Source organism: Melospiza melodia, chromosome 13 (genome assembly GCF_035770615.1).
Source record: "Melospiza melodia melodia isolate bMelMel2 chromosome 13, bMelMel2.pri, whole genome shotgun sequence".
Lineage (NCBI taxonomy): Eukaryota > Metazoa > Chordata > Aves > Passeriformes > Passerellidae > Melospiza > Melospiza melodia.
In genome coordinates this window covers 18,181,146-18,207,193 of record NC_086206.1, presented here as the reverse complement: position 1 = coordinate 18,207,193, position 26,048 = coordinate 18,181,146, and the positions used below count along the sequence as shown (strand labels likewise).

General features: G+C 39.4%; 2 protein-coding genes and 1 long non-coding RNA gene across 3 annotated transcripts in view; 1 reads left to right on the top strand and 2 right to left on the bottom strand.

The window, feature by feature from the left end:
• Nucleotides 1–1,992: 1,992 nt before the first annotated feature.
• On the bottom strand, nucleotides 1,993–17,149 carry BCO1 (beta-carotene oxygenase 1). The gene is made up of 11 exons (XM_063168075.1): nucleotides 17,005–17,149; nucleotides 14,178–14,306; nucleotides 12,754–12,883; nucleotides 11,482–11,629; nucleotides 10,465–10,612; nucleotides 9,297–9,517; nucleotides 8,192–8,449; nucleotides 6,997–7,099; nucleotides 6,300–6,394; nucleotides 4,554–4,665; nucleotides 1,993–4,377 (listed from the first exon to the last, which is right to left on the bottom strand). The coding sequence occupies exons 1-11, from the start codon at nucleotides 17,066–17,068 to the stop codon at nucleotides 4,205–4,207; spliced, it is 1,581 nt and encodes a 526-aa protein (XP_063024145.1). The 5' UTR covers nucleotides 17,069–17,149; the 3' UTR covers nucleotides 1,993–4,204.
• A 1,000-nt stretch (nucleotides 17,150–18,149) lies between these two features.
• Nucleotides 18,150–26,048, bottom strand: part of LOC134424360 (uncharacterized) — a 43,146-nt gene continuing 35,247 nt past the window's right edge. The window contains exon 3 of the long non-coding RNA XR_010029398.1: nucleotides 18,150–18,243. This is a non-coding gene — a long non-coding RNA (uncharacterized LOC134424360). The remainder of the gene's footprint in view (nucleotides 18,244–26,048) is intronic.
• The window catches only part of LOC134424359 (polycystin-1-like protein 2), a 36,935-nt gene continuing 35,891 nt past the window's right edge, over nucleotides 25,005–26,048 (top strand). Inside the window, 2 exon segments of the mRNA XM_063168074.1 lie at nucleotides 25,005–25,309; nucleotides 25,311–25,698. Of these exon segments, the coding sequence (XP_063024144.1) occupies nucleotides 25,109–25,309; nucleotides 25,311–25,698 (589 nt within the window). The 5' untranslated portion in view covers nucleotides 25,005–25,108.

Sequence of the window (26,048 nt, the reverse complement as noted above, 5' to 3'; positions counted from 1 at the left end):
CCTGTGCTGACAGGCACTGGGATCTCCCAGCCTCTAGAACACCCAAATGGATGTCCTGCTGCCCATTCCTTCACTGGGAAAACAGCATCTTCAGAGGGTCTGATCTACTACAGCTGTCACATGCTTTTATTACTTTTATTACTTGCATTTCAGTGAAATGTAACAAAATTCTATCATTCACTCAGTTTGATGGTGTCCCCAAATCATTTTTCCACTCAGAAAATGAAGCAGGGTATCTGGAAAGGACCCTGGAGGAAATTAATGCCTTCACAAAGGCAGCCTTGTTCTTTCACAATGCTGGTTTGTTGTGCAGATGGAGACTGCAGCTGGGACATCCTCACACATCACCCAGCTCCAAAGCCTGCACCCAGGGCCTGGGTGAAGAGTGTGCTCAGCCCTGTTGGAGCCAGGGAAAATGCAGATATGTTTTGCCAAGTGGCTGCAAGGCTCGTGGGGTTGTTTCATGACAGAGTTCATGAAAAAGTAGAGTCTTCTAATTGAGCTCAAACTGAAGAAACAGATGAGTCTGGCCAAGGGCCAGTGTTTTCAGAATTGTTGATCAAAGATAAGTTTTATCACAGTTGGTCTGTAAAAAATACTGCCATCTCAGACTACAGCCAGGCTTTAGAGCTGAGCCCTTGCTGAAGTGCTCCCTGACTGGAGAGGGGTCACAGGGAGGAGCACGGTGCTGCAGCTTTGTTGTGCAGCTCTGAGCAGGAGTTTAGGAGCAGAGGATGTAGGACAGAAGGCCAAACCCACAGCAATGTGCATGAAACACCAATGGCTCCCCAACACTTGTTGTTATACATGCCCATTTACAAATATTAGAAGGCCCATTTGTTTTTCTTGCTTGGGTGTAATTATGCAGGATGTCAGGTGTAGGTTGAGGAGGCACAGGACACATTCTCAGCTCTCTTTGAGGGTAATGAAGGCAGAGAGCACACTGCTCCTTGGCTGCAGGGGAAAGATGTATTTTGCTTGTCATTAATGCTCAGGTAATTGCAGACTCAAGGGAGCAGTGGTTTAAATTATTGCAAAAGATGTCATTGAGTGGCCTGGTTATTTGAAAAGAAAGACACTGGTGTGTTTCCTTGGCACCTGCACAGATTGGTACAGAGGAAAACATTGTTGCACTTCTGGTTTTTAACCTGTCCTCATAAACACTGTTTCTGCTTCCTCCTGCTGCCCATGTGGTGCAATGGGACAAGGTGTAACAGATAATATCCAGTTCCAGAGAACAAATTCATTGTTATACCTTGTTATTTGTTCCATTTAATGAAACCATTAACAAAAAAAAAAAAAACCCACCAAACCAAAACAACAACAAACCAAACCACTCTATCAAGGTCCATTTGTAGCATCTCTGAGGTAATTAATTATATGTATGCATACCCGTGGCCTGGTTCTCTCACTCAACTATGTATTTTTCTTTTAATGAAGATACTTATCTTTACTATTTTTTATTTGCAGTCATTCCATCTAGATTTGTGTTAAGCCATTATTATAATCATTCCATGAATTTTGTTGGGGTAATTTATGACTTAAATTGATGCAAAAGAAGAATCAAACCTTTCTGGCCCTTGAGATTCCATTCACTGCAAAGGGTGTCAGAAGCAAACCAAATGACACTCATTACCACGTGCCACGTTACCACATCAAAAAAACCCCACGAGCCTTGCAGCCACTTGGCAAAGCATATCTGCATTTCCCCTTGCTTCTGTCAGCCTGAAATGATAGTGTGTTACCATATTCAGGGCAAATGTTTCATCAGATTGGTATTGCAACCACTAAACACATTCTTGAACAAATTTGTGATTAGCTGTATGGTTTTATTCCTATTGTCTCTGCTGCAGGAGGATACTGGGATTAGCAAATGCAGATTTACATCAGTGGTTTTCTCCTCAGGTTAACTACAAACTTAATGCTAATCAAATCCTGTGTAGTACTGACCAAGGGAATAGGGCACATCTCATTTAAAAAATCATACCCAAGAAAAGTTCTTATCATTTATTTTCTGCATTATTTCTACATGAATGTAAAGAACACATTTGCTTGCTTAGACTACAGGTTGTTTTTATGATGAGTGTGTCCCCTATCCTGTCATCTCTACCAGTAAAAATTATCTCCTCAGAAGTCAAGTAACTCCTGTGTCCAAACCTATGATTACCCAAAAACAACCCTGTGAGTACTACAGAAGAAATTCTAGAGACAAACTCTCAGAAGAAAATATATAACAATGGTTAGACTTTTGATTCATTGCCACCTTTTAATTCTAGAAATGTATTTGTGGACTTTTGTTAAATCCAAACTTTTTAATATTAAAAGAAACAACCCCAGAGCTGATGTCTTTTGCCAATATCACAAGTTAGTCTTCTCTTCCAGTACTGGTTCCATATTATTTACAAAAATGGAATTAAATTTCTTCTTTAGAAGGTAAAGTGCTATTAAATATTAATGGTAATATGCCTTGGAAACACTAAAAGTGACTATTTCTGCACACACCTTACTAAGTGTTTATTTCCATTTCATGCAACATGTAAACATTTGAATGCCCAAACCTGCATATATTAACTAGCTCTGACCACAGTGTTGGGGTTTTTTTACATTAGAAATAGCCTGTATGTCTTCATCCTAACAAAGTGCAAAGACTTAGGCAGAGGAACAGAGGTCTGGTTGTTACAGGAACTGTGGATGATGTTGGTTCAGTTCCTGCTCTGCCACAAACACATGAAGTAATCACAAAAAGGTCACCAAGCACAGATTCTCATGTGGTGGGGAGGTAATAAATGACAATTTCATTCTGTTTCCTTCCTGTGAAACACTGTGAGCAGCACTGAGGGGATGTGTGTGTCAAAGTGAGAGGTACCTGAGCTGTGTGGTGATACAGACAGACCAGAGGAACACCCAAAATGGATGGATGGGCACCTGGTTTTCTCCATCAGTAAAGATGCCTCCAACAGCAAAGATATCCACAATGAGAAAATAAAACTCAAAAGAATCTCTCACTTAAAGAAACGTCAATAACTCAAATCAGGAATACAATGGGGGGTAAGAAATGCCATTTCTGTAACACAACCAGTCACACTGTGCTTGGACCTTGTACTTTATGTTGAAATGTGCATTTTAATTGTGACTGTGAGTCAGAGTTGTGCACTTTGATTAGGAAGCATCTGGTACAGGCAAGGATAAACACATGTGAGAACATGGGTGCTCCTAAGCAGACATAAAGGAAATGCTTATTTATGGCAATAACAGCTCCTAGTTTCAGCCGCTGTGGGGTTCAGATGAGGCCTAAATTAGATCTTTCACTCTTCCCTAAACTGTTTGTTGCACATGTGTGTCTGAGTTCTGCTAGGAATACACTGCCCTCATTCACATACATACTGCTATTAACAGAGAATAGTGGCAATAACAAACAATTCTTATTTTTTACACAATGTAATCATCTAGTTACATGAAATGCCATGGCAGATATTCTGCCAAGGAAAACTGATTTAAATACAGCTTAAGATTGAATGTCACTAAAGTATAATTGAATGCTACAAATAACCATGTACTCTATTTCAATAAAGTTACTTGGTTTTGTCAACATAAAAGCTAAAAATACACCATGAAATGATTAGAAAAGCTGTGGGGAGGGGTTAGGTTCTGGACAAGAAAAATGTAGCACCTCAGGATAATACTTTGGTTATGGTAGAATTTAAGAAATCAAGCACCAAGAGAATATATTGCCATGAATTATTGGTATCATGGTAGATAGTTTAACATGAGGTTTTTCTGGCAGGAGACAACTTTCATTGTCAGCTGCAGTCTTGCAACAGCCCATGGAAGTTACATGACCTGCAGACATGAGTGACTCATGCCATGTGTCACCCTGTGAATACAGTACTTCATTTGCTCAGAAAGCTTTGTTGTACTCAAATAAAACATTTCTTGTTACCTTTCTGTCCTATTCCTTGCCCCATAAGCTGTATTCAACATTAGCACATCATATTGATAATTCTTCTTTTGGAATAGTGATACACCAGTTGTGCACACAAGGATTTGTAATAAAGTCATTTCTGTCTCTTTTAAGAGATTATATGTAGATATTGAGGAGCTTATAATTAGTCATTTCTTATCATAAGAGAAGGCTGTTCCTGGAGGATATTATCCCACATTCAGTAGAAGGTTATGTCAGTCTGTGCAATACAACAAATGGATTTTACTCAGTCTCAGTTTTCATGTCTTGCTGTGGTATAAACACCCCATGCAGGTCCATGTGCATTTCCACATTCACTATGGCTCGACCCAGCTCTGTGAATGTTTTAGCATCCAAGACAAGTAGGAAGGGTGGATCCTTTGGATCAGTCTTCACAACACAGGTGAGAACAACACCTGTGACACACAAATGAAGAATTAGAAATGTAAAGAAGTTTCACTAAGCAGAAAAGATAACCCCATCTCAAAGTGGAAGCACCAACCCAATTTTCTTGACTAAGAATATTGAATCTTGTAAGATTTAATACAAAACTCATGTAACCCCAGCTTTCAGAAGGTTGTCATTATTTTACCATCATCCTCTTCTTTTGCATCAGGGCTGGGAACAAAAACAGGCTCAGATGGCCAGCAGTCATCCTGTCCCCACTGGAGCATTTCCTTTGTCTGGGTATTAAATTTTGCAATCTACATGGTTGTGACAAGAAAAGAAAAATGTCAGTGACCCTGGCAGTGGCTTTTTCCAAAGGTACAACATGAACAGACTGCTGGCAGGGGGGACCAATGCTCAGAGTTAAGGCAGGTATCATCACAAGAAAAAACATCAGGAAAATGTTACATTTTGGAGTGACATTTTATGGCTGCATAATCACACAATGTTCTTTTAATGTCATTTCACTAGATTACAATTGCACCTTTCATTTATGGGTGTTTAATAGTTCACAAATGCTAACAGGCCACAAGAGAGCCTTCACTGTAAGTAATGCCCCTCACTGCAGAGAGTCCAAGACACAGAATATTTAAGTGATTTGTTCCAAATCACTGAGATTCTGTAGTAAAGTAGGAAATAGGATTTAAAATTCCCATTTTCTAATCCTGTGAGTTATTTTCCTTTTGTTGCTACTTCCATATTGCTCAAGGCCTTCTGTTGTGCCGTAGGGTACATATGCCAGAAGAAAGGCTGTTCCCTTGAGGTGTAAAGATCAAAGCAGTGAGGCAGACACTGGTGTTTTCTGAAGGAGCAGAGTGTGGATTTTCATCCCACTGAATGGCCAGAGGGGATATCTGGCATTTTCAGTTCAATTCCATTAAGGCCTTTTCTCTGCCCATAGAGATGCAGTTCTATTCTTTTCCATTTTGATCTTGAACCAAAAAATATGTTTACACACAAGTGAAACTATTCAAATTACAGGAGGAAGAATTAGAAAGAATTCTCTCTACTAGCCAAGATGACAGCACTTTCACTGACAGACTTTACCTAAGGATTAAGTCGTTGTGCTTGCATTCATTAAAGTGCAACTGATGTGAAAAAAGATCTTCCTACCAGTGTTTTTTATTATATTTGAGTCAAGCAGAGATTATCTACACTGTAAATAATGAACTTGCAGATTTGTTTGAGTTATTGTCAGATGTGCTGTAATAAATTTTCTTGCATCATGCAGAAACCCAGCTCTATTTTGTAATCAGTTGTGGTAATTATATGCAAGAACCAACAATGACTTCAATTTGTGCTGCTTTATAGTCACAGAACAAGAATTATAAAGAGTGAGTCTGTCCACATAATACTCATACATTTAAATCTTTAATTTATCTTAATTTTATTTAATCCTTAAATCTTAATTAAATACTTTCCCTGTAAATATATTTGTACTCCAGGCTGTCTCCTGGCATCATGCACATGTAAATAAAGCATTTGCTACCTCTAATAGAGAACTAGCCAGCAAAATATAAAAATTAGATATTGTTTTAATATTTAAAATTTATTAGGTAGTATTGCAATATCTTATTTTTCTGCTAAGCTTCCTAAAGGGAAAAAAAATAAATATATACATGTAAATAATACTTCTTTTTCCTACTCTCTTCTTTTTAGTTCCTGGCACATCACAGAAGGTTCAGCCCAATTTAGCAGAAAAGTGAGGGTCTCAGTAGCTATTCAAGAGACTTCATGGAACATAAAGCTGGAGTAAGAAGCCTGAGTTTATGAATGCTTTATGAAGGAAATGGTACAACATCAACTTAGGAGAATTTAGGCATTTCATGTTTCTTTGCATGTGAATGGCCCACCAACAGGAAAACACTGACTTTATAAATGTTAATTATACCTTTGTGGGAACTGGACTCCACTGGACTCGTGTTGCAAAGACATATTTGTATTTTTTGCCATTGTAGTCATAGTTGATGCGAGGCAGTTCTATCCCTGCATAAAACAAAGTTCAAGACTTAGAAACAAGACAAGAGAAAACCTCAAATGTACATCTATATAGACACACCAATCTTCAGGAACTTTTGCCCTGTAAAAAACCTTGGAACTACTTGAAAAAGGTGTTGTATGGACTTTGAATGTCTGAATTTCTAAGAATCTGAAGATGGGTACTACCATAAGTAAGCCAGGGCTGTTAGTTCAAAAGGAAACTTTTTTTTATTCTTAGGAATTCATTAGACTGGAATTTATGAGGGTTTTTTTGGTTTGGTTTTTTTTTTCTTTATTTATAACTATGCTAGAATTGGAGGCTAACATTCTAAGAAATTACTTTCACCTTAGGTAATTTTGTATTTACATATTTCTGCTGTTATCCCCTGACAAAAGGTGAAAAATCCTTTTTCAAAAGCAATCTTTATAAAATGCAGCAAAACTTGAAGTACTACTTATAACAGACTAAACTAAAATTTCTCTTTTAACAAGTAGATTTGCAAGCCATATTAATAGTTGCAAGATCAGACTTGGAATCCTGTATTAATACAATGATAAATAAATAAACAAACTGATGTAGCACCAGATATTTAAAGGATGTATCTCACCTTCACATAGTATTTCAGGCTGGCAATAGATGCTTCCATCTTTCTCCTTTACAGCAGTTGCAGTAGAGGGAAGTGTGACTAAATTAGAATCCACTACAGCATCCTGAAAGAGAAAAATGCTGGAAATGTCATGGATCTCTAAAAATATCCTTCTAAGTCAGATTTTTCATCAGGTTTGGTATTAATATTAACAATTTATGGCATTTTAGATTCTGAGGTTTTCATTAGAAATCTTGTTACACTCAGAGTATTTTATTATAATATAGAATAATTATTTTGAATCACACTGAGTCCTTAGAAATGTTTAGATGGCTATGGTCCAGAAGTACCCTAAATTTGAGAATTTAATGAATGAAGATGGGTGTCAAGGAACAAGGTGTCAAATTTTCACTGCAAGTCACCAAGGTTAGGATTTTGCACCTGCTAAAAATCAAGTGCAAAAATAGGTGTGACATACTCTATAATGTTCTACTGCTGAATTCTTAAGATTGCAGAACAGCTGGTGTGATCCATCACATCCTTTGTCATTGCTGCAGAGCTGTTTCTGAGAAAAGAACAGAGCAGCAATGTTCTAGGATGTAGAAAGAAAAAGTAATATCCATTCCAAAGGTGTCAGGCAGAAACTTGCCCAGGTTGCTGGGCAGTATAAAATCTTCCCTGCAAACAATGATGTAAAGTGATGCTTTAAATTAAACTAAAAGATAAAATCTTTTCTCTTCCTGCTATATATCACACTTAAATGAAACCTTCTAGTTTTAATTGAACCATTGCACCAGTTGGGAGCATGCATGTATTGTATGTGGGCTTCCAGTGAAGTGTAAGAAACAGATTGTGCAAAACCTCATGCATGCCCTTGCAGCTAACAGCCAACTGGGTCTGTCTGCTTCTGTTTGATGGCATTGAACAATTAATCTCATTGGGAAGAAAATGACATGTTCTTCAGAGCCCTGTTCTCCAGAGTGGATGGTGTCAGCACGAGGATCCAACCCACAGAACCATGTCCAGCTGCCCACTTCCATTTCCCACAGGACATCCAAAAACCAAACCTCCTGCAAGCTCTGGGTTTCACAGAATCAGAAATTTACACACAAGGGCTGGCAACCAAAAATACACCAACTAATAATACACCAATTATTCACTGATGTATTTTAAATTACCAATCAGAAATCAGGTTAAAAAGTAATTTTCTTTCTACCTTGTCACACTGCAGAGGAACCACAAATCTTCTGCAGGTTGGTATGGAGGTAAGTTTGACATTCTCTTCAAAGTCTTTAGTCAGGTTTTTTAAATAAAACATGTCATACAAGCTATTGTCTGTATAGGCAATAACATCAAAAATAATGTGGCCATCCTCTTCATAAGCATTTACATGGTGAAAAAACACCATAGCATCGGTGTAAAACTTGGTGGACACTTCTTTTTTAGTCCTCCTGTCTATAAAGTGAAACCAAGTCTGAAAGAGAGAAAACATTATTTAAAGCCATTCAGAATCAGCAAAGAGTTATTAAGAAAACTGTTTTCTAATGGCAGCCACCAACATTCTAATCCCTGTTTGTACTGAAGGATATTAAGAACTCAGGGTTTGCTGCTAGCAGACAAGGGGTTCCAACTTGAAGAAAATACAGCAGTAAAATGAGTGTGGAACAGCTTTAAGCTCATTTTACTGTTGCAAATTACTATTTGGGCTAGGCTGAGGATTGAAGTTTTCCAGAAAAATCTGGAAAATCCCCTGCTCTCTTTTTAAGTTAAATAAATATGCCTTGGTTGAGAGTTTCTGTGGTGCTGGTGCCCTGTATCTCAACAAGTTTCATGTGTTGATGCCCAGAGCACATGGAAATAAGATCCTCAGAAAACAGTTTTCCCCTCAGTTCCCACAGTGAAAGACTCTTCTTTTGTTCAGTGCAGGCTTTTCCACCAGTGGGGCTCTCCAGCACATGCAATGCACCTGGAGCAGATCTCACCCACCACAGACAGAATTTTGTTTGGACCAGGAGCAACTGGATCTGTCTCAGATGCTAGTCCAGATTGGAATTTCTCTGCTAGCACACAATATTTCTAGCAATGCCAAACTATCGTCCCTCTCAAGAGCTTCAGCATCAGATATTTATTTGAGAAATTTCTAGAAATGAGAGACAATATTCTAAAACATACAGCTTCTAAAAATTGCGCAACTGTGAAAGTCAAGGTTTGAAAGAAACCCAACAAATGACTACTGAAATGAATGAACCAGATGAAAAACAGAACAGTGTGGAAGAGGTCACTAGCATCCTGATTCCATTGCTCAGCAGTAAGAAAAGTACCTTATCATCCTTGTTAAAGGCAAGGCAGGAAGCCCAGCTCACACCTCGCATGTAAGCAGTTGCCATTTTGAGAATATCCAGTCTGAAGGGCTGCTCTATGAAGATAATGTAGTTCTCTGTGATTCCAAAGCTGTGGTAGTAGCTGGGGTGGAGCAGAGAGCGAGAAGGGACAGAGCAAACCACTTCCAGGTGCTTGAAACAAGATTTCTTCTTCTCGTGTTCTGAAATTAAATGATAAAAATTAAAATCATATTCCTAATAAATTCCATTCCAAACTTGTGCTTGGATTTCTCCCAGGCAGGGAAGAACTGGTTCCTTTCAGTTTTATTTGCATTTTCCTGTTAAGAAAGTGTTTGTTTACTGCTGTATAATTAACACAGAACTTTGCATGCAGGAAGCAATGCAGTGAAGTCACTGCTGGATCCATTCATGCAGCCCCCTTGTCCTGGGATTTGATTCCACTGATTTCTGTCTTCAGAAGTTCCAGCATGGAGGAGAAATAAGTTTAATTAAATCAGAAGCTTTTAAAGGGGTTCAACTGTGCCTGTGTTTTTAACTTCTAAGGAGATGTTTCCAAATTTGAGCCCCAGCTAGAAATTGCAAACTGGGGAGGCTCTGGAAAGCCTCTCAATTGTACAAGAAGGGACAGGCAACACAATAGCAGCTGACTTTCAACAACACACACCACAAAAAGATCTTGAAGGAAAAAGAGCATGGGATTTGCTCTGTGAACAATGGGCAGCATTTCAGCAAGGGCCAGCATTGGCCAGGTTAGAGAGGAATTAACTCTATATTAGGTTTTATTTGGTATTATGTTTCCACTGCAATCATAGTATCAGCATTTGCAGAGAATTTTCATTTATAAAGAAATTAAAATTTACAACTTCAAATTATATGTACTGCCTTATAGAGAAAATTGTTTTAGAATCTTCATCTAAAAGTAAGTTTGTTCCCACTGAAACACCCTGTTTACACAGTACTCAAGAAGAGCCTTTGTAACAGCACTTGCCCAGACAGGCTAAGCAGTTAATATGAAGTTCACAATAAGTTGAAATTAAGAAAATGAACACCATTGGTTATTAGAACAGCTGTATCACCACCCTTGCCCTTTGAAGAAAAGAAATTGCTAACAAGTTTCTAGAAAATACCAATAACACATTTTTCTTACCTGGTACAGTGGAAGGAATCTTAAATAGAAGGTATTTTGTCTTCCCTTTATCAACTATTGAAGTGCCCATGTTGAGAACATTTCCAGCACTGTCATAGTGGGGGTGAGAAGTTGCCAAATTTACAGCCACATATTTGTTGTAGTCAACCTGGAAAATGATACAGTAAGGGATTTGAGAGATGTGTAAGAGAATGAAAATTGATCTCAGCTAACAGCACAAACCCACCAGATTTTTAGTCCTGGCAGCCCTATATTGTCACTCCATTTACAAACGGCTTTGAAATTTAAATAATTAAACCAAAATACTTCTGTAGGTATTCAAATGAGCTCCTTATTCAAGGCTAAATCAAGTTACAGAATCTGAATTAGAGCCACCTCTCCCTTGAAGCCACATAACATCAGGGAGGATTAGCTAAGCAAGTTATTCTGCAAATGACCATTTCACCCTGAAAGCACTTTATTTAACAGAGCTCTCTGGCAATCTGCTGGAGCTAAAAGATTTCTATTTTATCTAAACTTTGGAAATTGGACTCAAACTGTAGTGTGGGCTAGAAAAAAAAATCATTGTATATATTTCAATATTTCAAGTTCTCATTTTAATAGTTAAATAAAATCTTACATAAGGTCCTTGAAAAGTAGTCATATAACTGACCCACTGATTTTTTAATGACGTAAATAATTTTATAACTACAGATACATAATAATGGCAATCACCCAAAATAATCATGTAACTGTGCTATTACTCCTGCAACCTTCCTAGATTATGTGCAAGTGAAATTGCTCAAAGCCCAGCTTTTCCCAAACTAAATGAGATTTAAATTTTAACTCAGGAGTTCTTAAAAGATCTCTTTTATCTTTTGGTATCTTCACTATTTCACTTTACCACGATTTCAAAAATAAGGCAACAGTAGAAGAAAAGCATTTTGTGTCTTGAACATGTTAAAGCATCCTCATGAGTCAGCCTGAAATTTATTCATCAGCAGACAAAGAACCAGAATGACAGATGGTGGTTTGTACCTTCTCCAATGTCTCCAGAGTCTGTGGATTAATTTTCCTGATGAAGTTAGTCTCACCAGTAGCATAAAAATCATCCCCAGCTTTCATAATGTTGATGAGACAGTTGTCTGTGAACTCAGGAATGGTGTGAGACAAATAGGAGAATGCCCTGTCCAGAGGAAATTTCATTAGAGCCACAGAAGCTGGAGCTGCCTTTCCCCCACCTGGAGCACGAGTGACCCTGCAGTGCCACAGCCCTGGGGCTGCCTGTCCCTGCTGCCCCCAGCTCCCTGGAAAGAGGGGGGAAAGCAGAGGAGATGGACTTCTCCAATGCCCATGGCCTGGGGGAGGGTTAAGGACATGCAAATAAATGGTTTAGACACACAAATGGGCATCCAGGCCCATTCTCACTGCCAGCTCTAGGACAGGCACTGGTTTATCAGCATGGATTAATTACACACTCTCCTGTTCTATCTTGGGAAAATTTGGCCTACCAGTTCCTACCTAAAAGCTGGTAGGTTTTTCAGCTTTATTAAACAGACAGATTCATATACTCCCCAATGGAATATTTTTGTTACCAGTGTTATTCCATATCACAGTTATGATTTCAAAGAAGATTGGACATCATGTAGTCTTGACAGTTTCCTTTATCAGTCTATGATTTCATCACAGTCACTAGAAGCCAAGACAAAGTTGCTATAACCCTTGTGAACCTCAAATGCCAGAGTTCCTCTATTGCTATTGGAAGAGGGAAGAAAATCTCATCTCAGGGGAACAACTTACAACATATCAGCTCTTTTGCAATAACTGTCTGTGTATGTGCCCTTACCCGACACCAGGTTTGAGGTCACCAGAGAAAGCTCAGTGGCAAGGAGAGAAGGGTGACCTATTTGTACTTCTTAGTGAATCCCTACAGCCAATTTTACAAGACCAAGGATAACATGATGGCCTACACCTCACCTTTCTGTTAAACCATCTCTAAATGCTTTTCTTTTTCTCCTTACAGAGTATCAAAATGTTCCACTAACTGGAGAAAGAAAATGCTTGTTTTTTATATAATCTACTTGTGTTACTGAATAAAGCAGCAAATATTGGTGATAAAATGAATTTAAGATATTTGCCTTAGACTAACCCATAGGCAGTTCATATCTCTTGGGCTTTTCAATATTTAGCAATTGTAAATTTACAAATCAACTGCTGTATTTGTACATATGTGTCAAAGGTAAACAGAAAGACATCTGTGCTGAAGAGAGAAGTAGATAGAAGAATCTTGTTGGGAAAACCATTGCTTACTTGGCAAATATGTTTTTGCATGGATCTGGATAAGCCATAGTCCCAAACTCAGACACCATGATTCTGTTTGCTTCTATGTTACAGTTGTACGTGTCACTTCGGAGATATTTACTTCTGTAGTAAACTTCACCTGAGAAGAAACAAACAGATCTCAATCACATTTTATACTCAGTCCTTCAAAAAATTAGCACAGGTAGAGCCAAGGTTTCTCAAGCAGCTGTCCTTTAGCCAATTATAATTTGGAATAAAACCAAAAATGTCCCCAACTGCCTGTTTTAAAGGCTTTATGGCTGCTGAGATTGGTAAGAATTTGTCAAGATTTCCTGACTCCCACTACTTATACTGGGGAAATTTTGAGGGGAAAGAAGGGATTTGGATAAACTGTTCCAGAAGATAAAACAATGTGTGCAAAAATGATTAATTATACAATCAATTTACAGGTGGTGAAAAATCTCCTGTATTGGCAAAATTTAGTTATGGGAGTAACAGATTGCTTGAAGGAATCAACAGTTTAATGAATACTTGAACTAACCGAGCTCTGTTTGCTTTAGGTAAGTAAGATATATTGGCAATTTTAAAAACACTGACTATTTCTTTATAGGTTATTCTGTTAAGGATGTAGAGCTGGACAGGCTAGAGATCCTGCAATGGCATTAAATGCTTCCAATCACAGAAATGGGAACTAAAAAGTAAATACTAGGATTGTAGGATAACAGGAGTAAATCCCATTTTTTTAAATAGATACATATTTTTTGCCACAAGAATCCAGGTGTAAACCATCCTGTCTCTCACTGTGTAACAGCTGAATAGGTGAAAAATGTTTTAACTGAAAGAAAAAAGAAATATAATTGTTTAGGGTGGAGAGCTGCCTGTCTTTCCTCCGTAAGGATGACAGGCAGGAGGAGGGACTGTAGGGTGTCAAATATTCTAAGTGAGGTTTGACACAGTGGCCCAGTTTCTCTCCTGGCAGCTGTTATAGCTGCAACTAAATCCCACAAGGGGAGTGCTGGTCCTCCCTGAAACTGGGCTGCTCATGCACAGCAGAAGAGCCTCTGGGCACCACAGTCCCTGTGGCTGAGCCACTGGAACCCACTGAGGTTTTCTTGGGGTGGGAGGCGAAGGCTGCGCTGCAGTGACTGCCCAGGGCTGTGTGTGTGCTGGGCTGGGCTGACAGCAGCACTGAGCTTCAGCACTGCAGAAGGAAGGATCAAGTAAATGTCCCTGCAAACAGCCCTGCAGAGACATTCCAGCTGCTGCTGTCAAGGGTGGGGTGTCAGGGGGTGTGTGGAGAGACCTCCCCCCTCACAGCCCACTCTGCAGACAAAACCCACAACACCCCAACCCAGCTCCAAACAGAATTAGCAATATAAGGCACCAAAATGTGGCTTGTTGAGTTCCTTTCAATCCAATGTGCAACAACTTACCATTTTTAAATGTAAAGCTGTGCAGCAGAGCCAGGCCATCAAACCAGTGGTTGTACTTGCTGTCGCCTATAGTGTGCATCCCTGGGCCATTTCGGAGCAGTGTCCCTTGCAACCAAGTGGGCAGCTGCCCTATAACCAAAAAGGAGTTGTCAGTATTCATTTAGGCAAGGAGAATGTTCCAGGATAGTTCTCCTAAAGGCAGAGGCTTCATGCAGTCACACAGACTGTAGGTGTGTTGAGATTTGCAGTACCATATAATTATATGGGAGTTTGGGTTAACTAAAATTTCCCCTACTCAAAAATGTGGCACTAGTGACAATCTGCATGACTATTGCTATCAGGGATTACTATAACTAAATGAGACTGCTGGAATGTAATTTGTTAATTATCAGGAAGCAAATAGAATTGGACCTTTCCTTCCTGCATTCATATTTTACAGTGATCCATTTAAACCCTTCTACTTATGCCAGAAAAAGCTTGAGCTTATCAGAAATAAACATATTTTATAGGTTATATGATTTGCATTGGCTTTCAGCACATCAGCTTAGACTTCAGGCTAAATTAATTCCACTAAAATTTCATTAATTAGATTACACAGCATAATATAGTGTAATTTGGTAAATGCTTTTGTGACACTAGTCATAATATAGTGTTTTGTACACAAATAAAGTATATGAATATTGTACTGAAAAGGTGTAAGTGCTGTTGAGACTTGAATCATAAATGTTCCTCATCAAATCCTTGCAAGAAATGCACCACCTACCACTTAACTCACAGAATAATAACAACTAAAGAATGTCAATAGGTTTAAAGAGATTAACAAAGGCATATCAGATATTAAATAAAAACATTGACTTGCATCTTTGTGTCTGTGAATCCTGAGGGAACATTTAGGATCACATACTGCTTCTCCACACAACTCCTGCTCTGGGTATTGCCTTTGCATAAAAAGCTCTTCAGAACTTATATTTCTCCTTATCATTTAGTTTGGGATCCCACATTGATTATACTTCTTGCTGAAACCCCTTTACAACAGCTAGAAATGTCCTCCTATGGACCTTAAAAATTAACTCATTCCAACCCCTGCTGTGGGCAGGTCCACGAGAGCAGTTTGCTCAAAATCCCATCCAACCTGGCCCTGAGCAATTCCAGAGATGGGGCACGATCATTAGGGCATAACTCCATTAGGGTTACAGCTCTGGAATACATGAGGTACATAAAAAATTGACACAATGGCGGAACTTTCATTACCAGCATCATTATTGTTGTTGTTATTTTCTAGAAGAGCCCAGAAAACTAAACCTTACTTTCCTTTCTAACACAAGAAACTCCAAGGTAATAACTTTAGTATATTTTTATATATGATAATTTTGCTGGGAAAGATACAAAAGGAAAAAAGATCTTTTTAAAGCATTGTGGACTTAATTTAGTATCTGAAAATTCTGGTGCAATTCCTTGTAATTTCTGACATAATTTCAGTATGAAAAACAAGGAGCAAAGGGTCAACTAGTGAGGTTTTCAGATAATTCATCTTAGCTGGAATTAAGCATTTCTGTAAATCACACTGTGCACCAAATCAAGAATGCTTATATAGCTTTAAAAATGTGGACCTTATTCTTTTCTGTAATGGGTGAGGACACATCAGTGACACAGTGAAATCCCCAAATATTTGGACGTTTATTAACTATGGTAGCAACAGCATCTCAGAAAATCACACGCCTGTAGCAGAGCATGGGTTAAATGGCAGATGATTTTAGAAGTGTGACACATATTTACAGTGTACATATTGAGTAATAAGGAGCCAAAATACTAGCAGAATTCAGGACTACCAAAATACTTAAAGGGGTCATGGTTCTCTTTTATTTTCTTTATCAAAGAAGTAATGTCTTGTATGTATAATAACGTTAACTTCTGAAATACGCAGTCTTTGTTCAAATAAACTATTGCATAATACAGATCAGGCCTGATAAGTTGTTTGTTTGCAAATCACTTCAAATGTTTTGATAAGTTGCTATCTTGAGAAAAAAAAACCCAACAAAATAATTGGAAGGTATAAACCCATAAAAACATGAAATAATTCAAAGGCATTAAAACAAAACACTTTGTCTGACTTGACACAAAATCTTTTCCAATTCAGCTACGAAACTGAACAGCAACAAAGCCCTGCAAGTTTTAAGTTTTGTACTTGGGAATGGCAGATTCCTACCATTTCTTGGACTATATATCACAAACAACACGACCAAGATTTACTAAGCAGGGGTCCCAGCAACAAACCTCTCCTGTAGCTGTAGGAAAGAAAAGTCTTCTGTAAAGTAGAAGAAACCGGGAAAAATAACGGGTTGGTCGGGGTGTCATCCCTAGCCCAGAGAGCCACTTTAAACTGTGGATACTCCGCAGTTTCTCCTGGGTTATTTTCTTTTTAAGGCATCCTGTCGTGGTGCCCGGGGTGAAGAGCCCCGGTGATTTTGGAGCCCCGGGGGAGAGGAGGGCAGGGAAGGGTTACAGGGGAGAAAGCGAAAGTGGGAGCGGAGCCATGGGGGAGGGGGGACCGAGATGGAATCCCGGGCTCTCCCTCATCACCAACTTCAGTGAGTCCTGTTCAAACAGACTGTCGAAAAGTACACACAAATGCTCATGGAGTGAGAAAAATCCCCCAGTAGGGGCACAAATATTATCTGAGATCAGTCCTTTAAACAAATTTCCCTTGCGCCTCTCTCTCAGTTTCCCTTTCCAGCGCTGCCTAAGGGGGGAAGAAGAGTCACGATTTTGACGCATCAGAAAACACCAAAATAGCGGGTGTTTTTACAGCAGATTTTCTGTCACTTACCCTGCACCTCAGCTTTTATGGGCTCTGGGTGCTCTTCCTTATTCCTGCCATAAAGCGTGTCCATGTCCGATGGAGCCCCGGTGCCTGCGCTCTGCCGGCCGCTCCCGCAGCGCCCTGGTCCCCCCCAGGCTGGGCTCGGAGCGGCTCTTTCCTGTTACATATAAAGATAAGGTCAAAGTGCAGCGGGAGCTGGTGGCCGCTGGCTTATAGATTGACTATTTATAATAGCTGATCTTTAATCCCTAGAACATACACTCTAATTCTTGCACATTCGTATTAAAATTAACTCTTTCGCTGGCTCGAAGGGGGAGTAAGAAATGCGTTGCCTCTGCTGTTTGCTCCTTGGGAGCGTGGCAGAGGGAGGCAGGCACAGCCAGGGGACAGCTGGAGTGGCTGAAACATCACCGGGAGTGCCTGAAACATCTCCCGAAGCTTTCCTGGTCAGGGTTCGACACTGCTGGGGATGCTTGTACCACTTCTGGTAGGGAGAGGAAAAGAAAAGAAATCTCTGCTCACCGTTCTGCATTTAGCACTTTGGGAATGACAAACACTTCAGAGCAGGGGGATGATCCTTTTCTTTTCATTCTGTGGTTTTAAACTGGGCTGTTCTGTAAATTAACAAATTATCACCACTGAATAGTCATGGGATGTATTTCTTTATGTACAAGCTGTTCCAGAGTCAAGTGAGTGGCACATCTTTGAACTAAATATCTTTTCACTCTACCATATTCTCCCATATGTGACCCAAATCCACCTATGAAAGTATGGCAGGATTCCATAAGACTAAGGCAGATTTTTAACTTCATGCTTTTGTTTCTAGATAAGGTACTTAACTGAGTTCAATGTTGTTAATTTTAAAATCCTCTGGAAAGAGAATTACTTCAATATAAAGCATGTGATTGCAGAGTAAATCTTAGGCTCCATTGACCATGAAGGATAAAGAAAATCTTTGCACAATTATATATTATGCAATTTCATATGGGGTTACCCTAAAATCCGATTTTTTTCAGCTGAATCACCATTGTTCCCAAAATGTTTAACATCATTTCTTAAGACTGACTGATCTCTTAGAACTATAACAGCTATTTTATTCAAAACACAATTTGTGCTACAAACTCTTCTGACACATTTCTTATACATTGTTCCTCTTCTCCAAACCTCCTGTCTGTTTGATGGCTGATCTTCACTCCAGGAGATCATCAGGACAGCATGCCTTGGTCTCTTTTTGGAAAGCACTGACTGAAGCAGATGATAACAAAATAAAAAGTCAGATTAGAAGAGAAAATACAAGGTCTTTGTTTGAATTAATAATACTAATAAACAGCAGGATTGAGCCAGAAGGCTGTAGGAGATGAAGGGGGTCAAAATCCACAAATATCTGGAGATACAAACACATAGACAGGCACATCCACTGTACATATGCATGTGGGTCCTTGTGTATGTGTGAGAGGGTGTGTGTGCATTCAGATGTTGATTCACTTCCTACACAAAGCAAGGAAGGGATTTTTCAGCAATGTTAGGGACTGAAAAGGATCTGGCAAAAAACCAAATCTGCCCAACTCTACCCTCACTAAGCCATGGGGACTTTTTCTCTCTCCACAATGTTCTGGTTTGCTTTAATATGTTTGTTTCAGTGCATCCTCATCCATTTGTCTTCACTCTTAATGCTGCAGTTTTAATTACCTGACCTGTGAAATGTCTAATCTGTAGTGCCATTAAGATTTCCATTGAGCAAGCAAGCAATAGAAAGATTAATTCAAACCTCTTTTGCCTCCTCCACACCAAGTGTTCATGTAGGTTAAGGTTCAGCCATGATGAGATAGTTGGAAACTGTGTTAAAAGTTGTCTGAATGGAAGAACAAGGAGCTGCAGACATCCAACAGCTTCTGAAATCAAACTAAATGTGTCTGGTTGCTAATTTTAGGTGTCTGTGACTGAAAGTTTTGTCACATGTGTTGGACAACTTAAATAAAAAAGCTTTATGAAGTTAGTTCTTCCTGCTTGTCAGTAAAAAATACTTAATTTACCAGCAAAATAATTTTTTGTTGTTTTCCTCATACTAATGACAAATAAGCAGTTTAGTATAGTACATGGAGATTAATTTTCTTGCCAACTGTGTGATTTTCCCCCCTTTTTACATTGAAATGGCAAAATATCAAAGCATTGATTTACAATTATAATGTGTAATTATCAGCAGTAGAGGATGTGGATTAGGTGACTTTTCTAATTTTTTTATTTCACAATGTTTCTCCTTGTGGCAAAACCCTTCAAATATAAATCTTCCCCCAACCAAATCTCACATTTGTCTCCACAGTTTCCTCTCTCTATTCACCCTCCATGACAACATTTTTGAAGTCCCCAGCTCCCCACCATGCAGATTTGCTTCTCTGGATTTCTCTCTGCTCTAAACAGCTCTGGTGAAGGCCACAAGCAGTTTCCTCTTGGGCTCTCTCTCACTTTCACTTCCCTCCAGTCTCTGCCTGCCCTGAGCTTCTCTCCCAGAATTTAAAAGGGCCATGAAGACATTTTTGGAGGCTGGAGGTTGCATTTTGGATGTGATGTCTGTGAATAATCTAAACAAAGCCTTCCAAGGCAGCAGAGCCTGTTAACTGCATTTCTAGTACAACAATAATGTCATTGACTTGTGCCTACCTTTGTACTTTTGGTTCATTTAGCAAGAAGCAAGTTATTGCCTTACAAATCACAAAGAGACCAATAAAATTCCTTATCTCCATTGTTCTTAATTTATTTTAATCTCTGTCTTTTGCTTATAAAAATTAAGTTCTAATTAAAACCCATTAACAAAGGTCAAATTGACTTGACATATATGACTTTAAGCTGTGCTAAGAACTTTCAGCTATCAACAGTTATCTATTACTGAGCAATAAAACTCCAATAGCAAAACTGATATGAACTTAGGAGTTGTTTTTGCTGAAATCACACTGATTGCTATCTCACTTTCTAGAAACACAATTTCTTATCTTTGTTAAATACTCTTTTATTGGCATGATCTCATTTCACAAAACTGCCACCAGACTGTTTAGAACCACGTCTCTTACACTGTCCAGATATAACTGCAAACATAAATTACTTATGTAGTTTGTTCAAATTTAAATAACAATAGTTTCCCTGTATTATTTTGACTAGGTATTATTTGGGTCAAAAATGGTTTATCATATACTGTTTTGCTCATTATTTGGACAAAAATAATTGGTTCTGTAAGATTTTAATTTCCTTTATAAGATTTTATATTTGGGGAGTTTTTTGTGGGATTTCACCATTTCTTTGATAAACAAAAGTATTGCTTTCCTTTTTACAGTCATAGTTTTAATACCTACCACAAGAAATTTTGAATTGTTCATTAAAATAAATAAATAAAGCAACTTAATATTAAAACTCTTCAAGTGCTGAGGCATGGAACTGCTGGCCTACCCACACTGGGTGTCCACCAGACTGAGTCTGCTCAAATATTTAAACACTAGACATTAAAACAAATAAACAACCACAGTCCCCACATAAACTTCCTTGCTGTAAGACTTCTATAATCTTACTTGCACCTTTCAACATCCCTATTTACAGTTTTAATATGTAAATTACACAGTTCAGTCATGTGTTTTCAAGTGGGCAGGATGTCAATGTGAAGGTTGGCATTAACTTCCATGACTGAAGGTGTAGAAATGGGGTCACAAATGGGTACAATGACAGAAATTCATGTTGCTGCTCTATCCTATCTAGTAGCTCACTGTACATCGTTGGGGCAACATGAAGAAAGACTCAAAAGGATTTTTTTTCTGGTTTTAGTAAATGCCAACTGAGTGTAGGGGCTTAGCACGAAAACAGTGTTGCCAAACAGAGAGGCTGCTGAGCCTCCAATCCTCTCATGGGGACTGTGAAGCTGATCTCTTTTGCAAGCTGTTGGATATCTATTCATAAGAGACATTATCAATGAAAACAACTTGTAATAGAGCTTTTTTCCCCTCTCTGTTTCCGTGCCCTGTAAGCTCTGAGATAGCTCATAATAACCAGAAGAAAAATGTGCAACCAAATTAAAATAATAATAACCAAATTAAATAAAACAAACAAGAGGTGGAAACTGAAACGCCTTGGAAGTCTGGCCAGCTTTACACTTATGGAAGTCTGGAGAGACTGCAGAGACAATGACTGTAAATGATGACTGTAAATTCAGATCCAAGCAATTTATTTTACCTCTGTGTGTGTGGTGGGTAAAGTTCAGTCCATTTGTATCTACCAGTTAATGTTTTACCCACAGAGGGCACCTTTAACACTCTAACAGTTCTCTAATTAAGATATTAAAGCAATGGCAGATCTAAATTATGCCACTTAGTCAAATATGATCACAAGGACACATGAGGTGTCATCAGGTTCCTGAGATAGTTCTGCTCCTTTCTGTGTGAACTTGGGGCTCAGTTTGGCCATCAATAACCCCAGCTCAATAAATGTTCTAGGGGCCCACTCATCCTTCTCTTCCTGACAAAGCTCTGCTCTGAAGGCAATAACACAGGGGAAAGAGCTGGAAAAGAGGCAGAGACTGAGGCAACAACTGTGGCAGTGAGGGAAGGCCAGCCAGGACCTCAAGGCAATGCCAAACACTTCCAAGGGGACAGTTCCTATGGGAAGACCCTCAGGGACTTACCCAGGTGATGAATTATCCAATTAACCATACACATTTCTAAACAGAAATGATGTTCAAACCAACAGCTCCTGAAGTAATCCTACTTATCTTTATCCTGACCCCATCATGCCAGGCATGAAGGTCTAATTTAATTCTTGCACCCTGTACAGATAAGAATTGTTTTCCCTGTTTTTATAAACAAGATAACATCAAAATTGCAACTTGGCAGGGATCACTGGTAAGTTCAGTGTGTTGCCTCATGGAAAATTAGACAGTAGAAGCAACAACAAGACCAAACCCTTTTCAGTCAGCAATAGCTGGGTCTCACCATCAGGATAAGCAGCACAGGACAGCAGCAAGGAAGGAAGTGGGGTTGTGATCCACCTTCTTAAACTAATTGGCAAATGGGCTTTTTTAAAGCCAGCTGAAGAGATGGAAGGTGTAGGTGTGGGTGTAGAGTCTGCTCAGGACTGAGTACTTCCTACACATCAGGGTAACAATGTTCTTCACACTGCACAAGTTTACAAGACACAGTAAAATGAGGTATTCATAACCTTGTCTCAAGTTCTGGATACCTGAAAATAATCTTTTTTCTACCTCAAAGTCAAAGCAATAGAAATAAGTTTTCCATTTTTATGTTTATTCAATTAATAAATTAAACACAGAGATGTTTATATTCCTGATAAAAATCAATATATTACATCCAGTAATATTCAGGAATGTAAAGATGGTAATATCCTCCTATAGAGAGTAAATTTACTTGCTCTTCCTCAAGGCAAATGAACAACAGCCAAAATGAGCAGGGGTGTGATTTATTCCTTCTCTTTGGCAGCTCTTCACTTCCTTAATTCCTCAAATCTAGCACTTTCTGGTCTCTATTATGGATTGTCATGCTGTTCTGCAGTGCTGCAGTTTGAATCCCAGGCCATTCTCAGGCTGTCATGATGCAGCTGTGATCTGAGATCTGCACTGGGGCACAGACCAGGACCACTCCAACGCCAATGACTGCTGGCATAAGAAAGCTATTTTTAAAAGAAAGTCATTCTGCTGAGGAAGAATGCAAAAGACATGTTTCCCACAAGAAGGTAAGTTCTAGGAGCACTGTTTCCTTGACATCAAGTGAGTTCTCACTTATGAGTGAAAAGGGTTTTCAGAAGTTTCCCTCTTCCTGGAGACCCTAGCAGCTGATTTTGATGCTTTAAAAGCAGCATTTTCTTTTCATGTAAATGCTTTTCTCATTCTTGTGGCAAACAATAAACTGACAGAATGCTTTCCTGGCACTAAAGTATAAAAAGTCAACAAACTGCCAAAGAGGGAAATTGTCTTTCTTCCATTCTCCATCTGCTGCAGGCAGCTGAAGGGTAACTTATAGCAACCGTAGATTAGGAAAAAAATGCACATTGCTATAGAAATTGCCAACAGTAGGCTCACTTGGAGAGCTTGGCTTTATTTGTAGACATTTCCAAACATTATTTGTTCTTTTTCAGGGCCTATTTCAAATTCCATCAAAGCCAGAGACAAGACTTCCATTAATTTCAATGCCTTTGGAGCAGATTCACAGGGGAGAGCCTGTGGCACCCCCAGCCCTGTGGCATTTTAGTATGTTCATGTAGTCAGATTTCCAGCAGCAGAGAAAGAACTGGACAATGCTACAGAACACATTCATCATAACAGTGAGTTCCTACTGGAAATGTCTGTATCACCAAGCCAGTACATTGAAGTACAGTCTCCTGCCTGTGCTTTCAGAAACAGGCTGTGTTTTTCTTATCTAGAAGGATAAAGTGGGAGGGCTGGGTGCCAGCTGCTGTGAAGCCTGGCAAGTCAGCAGGGCCCAGGAAGAAGCAGGGAGTCTGAAGAAAGCATCATGCAAACACACAGTGGCCAATTAACTTAAATGCAGCTGCCCTCAGCTCTGGCTGCTGCAACAGCTTGAATATAAAACACTTGGATTGGGTGTTCCCAAACTGAAGCCTGTCAAGATTTGTATGGGGCCTGAAAGGGACTCCTAATTTGCAGACACCCCCAAGAGAAGCAGCTGATAATAGTAGTTACACAGTCTAATCTGGGAAGAGGATGGGTGTCTGGGCCAATTAGGTAATTAGAATATGGATTGGCCTTCTTCAGAGCTGGGAAATCCAATCAGAATATTCACATCTTAGCTGCTCCATGAGCTCTCCCTATTAATCATCAGAAATTCATGTGGGATCTGCTCCAACAGTTCCATAGCTGAACTCTTGATTTACAGGTATGGTGAGAGGGAAGACATCCAGAACAGCATATTTTCTTCTCTTTTCCTCTCATCCCCCACTAGTTTTCTACCCATGAAACACTTTCCAATTAACTTTATCTTGAAAACCCTGATAACACTCCTGCTTTTTCCTGCTGAGCAAGACAGCCATAAAGTGAAAACGCAGAAAGGTCTTGGGATTGAAGTTCACTCTCAGATATTGACTGGTTGCAGTGCATGCACTTGGCTTTGGCAGAAAGCTGGAGCTGGACTGGCACACTGCAGGGATGGGCACTGCCTTCAGCCCAGCAGTGCAGGGCAGGAGGAATTTCTGCAGTGCAGGAATCCATCAATCACACACTGCTGATTCCTCTGTGCTCTGCTAACTGGCTCACTAACCCATGTCTAAATATAAATGCCTGTTCTTCCAGTTTCAGGTTATGGTGATATAAATTAATAATAATGGCATCCAACTCAATGGAGTTAATGCCAAGGACAGGAGGATCACAATAGCTAAAATCCTTATTTGTACTGTGCTTCTACTAAGCTGGTGGCTTTGTAAACCTGATGGATACCTTTTATAAGGAAGTTGAGATGCATTTAGAGATTTCAGCTCCTAAATGTTGCTGGGCTTGCTTCCCAAAGTCCATCATCAGCCTTTGGAACGTGCTAATAGGGCTCTCAAGTAGTTCTGATGATTAAAGCAATATTTCCCATCTTTCCTAAATCATTGATTTAAGTTATGGCCTTCTCTTCTGCCTCCCAGCAGGCATAAATACTGCAGCCCCAAAGAGCTGAGCAGCTTATCTTTTAAGGGAAGATGGGAGTATTTCACTTGGGGTGTGGAATTCTAAACAGACACAACAGTCCAAAATGAATCTTACTTGGAACAGCTGAGATGAATCTGCACATGTGTAACCAGGAGGGCAGGATGGATCTGATACAGTAATTATAGACATTGCATTAGCATCTAAAAGAGGCACCTCAATAATTATTAAAAACAAAACAATCCAGACTAATTAAATGTATCTAGAGAAGCAGTGTGTTTTCTCATCTCACAACTCCCTGTGTTTCTCTTTTTTTTATTCTCACTATTTTATCTCTTTGCTGTTGTAAAGACCCCCCAGCCTCAATGTTCACACAATGAAGCCTTTGATGTAGGAGCTTTATCTCACTTTTCCACATGTCCAACAGTAGCATATATCAACTTTATCTTCTCTGCTTACAAGGAAAGCAATGATTTCATGTCTTCTCCTCAAACTGATCTCACATGGGATGTGACATTTGTACAATGGAGCTCACAAGGGTCAGTGCAGGGCCTCAGCATCAGCACAACACCCCCCAGGCACAATCACAATTATATATTAGAAGTTCTGTTCTGTCCCATGCTCTATTGCTGCTGTTGTGGCAAGCAGCAAAGAGGAAGGAGAATGCTGATGACATGAAAGGATGACATCTCAAACTTTTGAAGAAGGCAGCAAAAAGAGTGGTGTCCTGGTAAGCAAGATCAGTGTAATGCACAGCACTGGGCTGAGAATGTGGCTGGGGGTCACACTTCTGATTTCTCTTGCCATGAGTTTGGGTGTGGAGGAAACAATTGAAGAAGGAATACCTTGTTCAAAGTACCAGCAAGCTTTCAACCATTCATGCTATGAGTTTGTTAGACTCCAGCAAACCTTCACAGGTGCCCAGAGCTGGTGTGAGAGAGGAGGAGGGCATCTTGTCTTTATTCAGAATGAAGAAACTCAAGAGTTCTTGCAAAAACATATTGCTGAGGATCAGGAATGGTGGATAGGACTGATCTCCAACTCCTTGCTGAATGAAACTGCTGATGGTAAGTGTTTTTAAAATCACATCTTTAAAATTGTACCAGCTCATGATGCTTTCTTAACATGGTAAAAAATGCAGTAAGTCCCTTTGTAGATATCTGCTGAAAAGCCTCTTTTATTGCTGTATATTCAGATTTATATTAAGATGTTTAATTGACTGCTTCACTTCCTTGTTGCATGTTATCATCCTTTCCATTGGATCTTGTGGTTGTGTGAACACATGGTGAGTGAGAGCAGCTTGCTGAACCAGTGAAACAAATGTGCTGGGTTAGGTCTCCAGTGGAAGCCAATTCATCCCACTAGGAAGTGCTGCAAGGTCTGATGCAAGGGAAATGGTGAAGTCTGGAGGCTGGGA

Excerpts from the sequence above, each read along its gene's own strand:
- BCO1 (XM_063168075.1), bottom strand. The coding sequence starts at position 17,068 with ATGGACACGCTTTATGGCAGGAATAAGGAAGAGCACCCAGAGCCCATA. Across the intron at positions 10,613-11,481 it reads CTCTGGAGACATTGGAGAAG|GTTGACTACAACAAATATGT; the intron begins GTACAAACCACC and ends ATCATTTTCCAG. Across the intron at positions 9,518-10,464 it reads GATTCCTTCCACTGTACCAG|AACACGAGAAGAAGAAATCT; the intron begins GTAAGAAAAATG and ends ATTTAATTTCAG.